This window comes from Tupaia chinensis, unplaced genomic scaffold (assembly GCF_000334495.1).
Source record: "Tupaia chinensis unplaced genomic scaffold, TupChi_1.0 Scaffold138910_1, whole genome shotgun sequence".
Classification (NCBI taxonomy): Eukaryota; Metazoa; Chordata; class Mammalia; order Scandentia; family Tupaiidae; genus Tupaia; species Tupaia belangeri.
In genome coordinates, this window is record NW_006198801.1 from 901718 (window position 1) to 905414 (window position 3697).

The following is a 3697-nucleotide window of genomic DNA, read 5'->3' on the forward strand; positions in this document are numbered from 1 at the left end:
TCTGTCTTTCTGGCGAGCGCACACGCCCTATAGCAAAAACCTTTCCCAAAAAAAAGAATCATTTGTGGGAATACGTCTATAAATCTAGTTGAAAATCAGTGCCACCATTCAAGATCCAAGATGGTAGCAGTATCCAGGGCTGGCAGATGTGTCATATGAGCATTTATGGTCACATGTTCACAGTGTACTATTACCGTAATGATGGCAGTGAGGGTCCACTTCCTCCTCGTGAAGCCTGTTTTGTTCTTTTTTTTTTTAGAGAGAATTTTTTTTGCTATAGGATGCATGGACTCGCCAGAGAGACAGAGACACAAAGCAAGAAATCACCCCCCCCAGGGAGGATGGCCATGCCGCAGTCTCTTCTTCTCCATTCTCCTCTTGGGATTTTGGGCACACACACCAACGTGAGTTTTAAACCACTGGGTCCAGGACTTGAACTGCAGTTGACTACATGGGAGTCCAGCAACATAACCACTACACCATCTGCTGGTCCCTGGAGCCTGTTATTCATTGCACTTCCTACTATTCAGCATCATTGTCTCCCCCACTCAAATATCAGATCCACAAGACAGGGCTCGTGGTCATGTTCATTGCCCCTGAAACAGGACTGACATGCAAGAGGCCCTCAGCTAGTACATGCTGAGCACACGGGCTATTTTATGTCCATTGTCTCATAATCCTTCCTTTGGGGTTGCGACACTATCGCTGTGCCCATTTCGCAGAAGAGGAAGTCAAGGCCCAGAGGTAGGAAGTCACTTGGTCAGGCAAGCTCAAGTCCTGACTCAGTCCGTGGGGCGTTCTGACCTTAGAGCCCCTAGCTCTTTGAAACAGGACCCCTCCTGTTCTCTCATGCCTTTCTAGGTCCTCAGAACTCCTAACCCTGCCCTTCTCTCCCTTGAGCAGCTCATCACCCTGCGGGGCTCCATCTTAGAAGATGCCACGCCCACAGCCACCAAGCATGGGACCGGGAGGGGCCTGCCCCTGAAGGATGCCCTGGAGTATGTCATCCCCGAGCTCAACATCCACTGCCTGCGGCTGGCTCTTAACACCCCCAAGGTGACGGAGCAACTCCTGAAGCTCGATGAGCAAGGGGTAAGCCGGGGGCATCAGGTGGGGGGTGCTGGGGTAGGAACTTGCAGCCCCCACTCCTGCTTCTCTCTCTGTGTGGGCCACTTGGTGTGCACGTGTGCCTGTGTGTGTCTGTGTGTGTGTTCTGTGCACACTGGCTCCGACTGCCTCCTGCACCGCTGTGAGAGGACTGGTCATGAGGGGTGGGCCTAACCAGCTGGCTCTCTGTCACAGAGAGCATCAGGTGAATGAATGTCACTGGTCCAGTCCCCAGTGTCCCTCAGACAGTCAGGGATACCTAAAACAAGCATGCTTACTGGGGAGCCACCCCCTAAAAGTGTGTTGACTCTAATCCCTGAGCCTTCTAGATTGTGCTTCCACAGAATCTCACCCTCCCAGTCCATGTGCTAGGGGAAGCCAGCCTAGGCCGCAGTCTCTTCCCTCAAGAGTGGTATCGCCTGTCACCCTCTGCCACCGTAGAACAAGCAGCAGGAGTGCCCTATTGTGCCTCTCTGGAGGGAAGGAAAGAGGGACACTAGGACCTGCCCCAGTGCCTTTCTCCTTCATCACTGACTGTGGCTCTGAATTCCTGAGTGGGCCCTGGTCAGCTCCTGGGGCTGACCATTTGGAAATACCCCTCGTCCCTTTCCCTCTGCCACCTCTGCCCGGCCCGTCTCCAGAAAGCCGCTCTCACCCCTGCAGCTCTGCCGGAAGCACAAGGTGGGCATCCTCTACTGTAAGGCGGGACAAAGCTCCGAGGAGGAGATGTACAACAACGAGGAGGCGGGCCCTGCCTTTGAGGAGTTCCTGGCCCTGGTGGGTGAGAAGGTCTGCCTGAAGGGGTTCACCAAGTATGCCGCCCAGCTGGACGTCAAGAGTAAGTGGGACCTAGGGACCAGCAGTTAGTGTAATGGCTGGCGTTGGACTCCCACGTAGTCGACCGCAGTTTGAGTCCTGGACCCAGTGGCTTAAAACTCACGCTGGGCACGTGTGCATGCGTGCCCAAGATCCCGAGAAGAGAACGGAAGAGAAGGGATTGCGGCATGGCCATTCCCCCGGGGGTGGTGATGTCTCGCTTTCTGTCTCTCTGTCTGTCTCTGTCTGTCTGGCAAGCACACGTGCCCTATGGGGGGGGGGGGGAACTCTCCAAAAACAAGAGTAAGTGGGACCTATTAGGTCACAATGAGCCTACAGGCAAGTTCAAAGGCCTGTGGATACCAAAGAAGTGTGCAGCAGGGAGCCCTCGTTTTCTGCTGCTGGGAATTCACATATGGAAAAGTGTGGCATATGCTAATGAAGTTTGAAGTTTGAAGCTCCCCTGATGATCTGCAGTTGCCCTCCTGGCCACAAAAGGGGACTTCAAAAAAGTTCATGGAAAATATAGGTTATCGACTTGAGCAGCCACCTGGAGGTCACCTGGCTCCCTTGCCTTGCCAGCAGTGGCTTCAGTGTCCCTCCGTGACTCTGAGAGGCAGCACTGGATACTATTTAGAAAACAGATCTGGGGGCCAGCAAGTGCTGTAGTGGTTAAAGCTTTAGACTCCCACACGGCTAATAGGGGTTTAAGTCCTGGACCTGGTGACTTGAAAATCATGCTGGACCTATGTGCCCAAAACCCCAGGAGGAAAATGGAGAAGAAGGAATTATGGCATGGCCATTTCTCTCTGGGGATGATTTCTCACTTTCTCTCCCACTGTCTCTAACTGGCAAGCACAAGTACCTGATGGCAAAAAAGTTTTTTTTTTAAATAACAAAAAAAGGAAAGAAAACAGATCTGTAGTCAGACAGGCTGAGCCCACCACTCGATGCAGTTCACATGTGCCTTTCCCTGGTCACAACCCACCGCCCATTACAGATAGTCAGTATCTAAACTCTCGCGATAATCATTTCTTGCTTGTCTTCATAGTTGGCTACTTACTTCATTCTCTACTCACGTGTGCTTCACTAACCCGTATGATTGTGTGGCCTGCTCGTGCACGGGTGTGAATGGAATCATGTGGTCTGTGCTTCTTGATGTCTGCTGTCTTCGTTCAACATTACACTTACAAGATTCATACGTTACGGCTATGACTTATGACTTCTTTTATTTTCTTTTAAACCTATTGTGGTATGTCCATTTCCCAATCTGTTTACTGTTTTTGTTTTGTTTGTTTTGTTTTGTTTTGTTTTTGCTATAAGGCTCATGTGCACACCAGAGGAAGGGAGAGAATATGTAAAGCACCCCCAGGGGGAATGGCCACGCCACAATACCTTCTCCTCCTTGGAATCCCAATTCCCTGGGGTTTTTGACACACATGCACAAGCACCCACCATTATTTTTCAAGCCGCATATCCAGGATCCAAACCGTGCAGTCAACCGTGTAGGATCCAGCTGCCTTAACCACCTTGCCACTGGCTGGTCAGACTTTTTTCTTTTTCTTACATGTTTACCCATAATGTTGACTGACATTTGGGGATTCCTGTGGCCACCCCCCAGGGCACATATGCAAGACTTCTCATGGCTCTCATCCTGGGAGAGGAAGAGCTGGGTTACCAGTTCAGCCTGTCTTCAGGTTTAAGAGATGTTACTAAAATGTTTTCCAAAGTGGCTGGGGCAGTTTATACACCCGGCCAGCCACAGGAAGGGGTG

General features: G+C 51.3%; 1 protein-coding gene across 1 annotated transcript in view; it reads left to right on the top strand.

Annotated features, from left to right (window-relative positions):
• Positions 1 to 3697, top strand: part of SIPA1L3 (signal induced proliferation associated 1 like 3) — a 274665-nt gene that overhangs the window by 167818 nt on the left and 103150 nt on the right. Inside the window, exons 5-6 of the mRNA XM_006161714.3 lie at positions 904 to 1092; positions 1771 to 1945. Coding sequence (XP_006161776.1) covers positions 904 to 1092; positions 1771 to 1945 — 364 coding nt within the window. The remainder of the gene's footprint in view (positions 1 to 903; positions 1093 to 1770; positions 1946 to 3697) is intronic.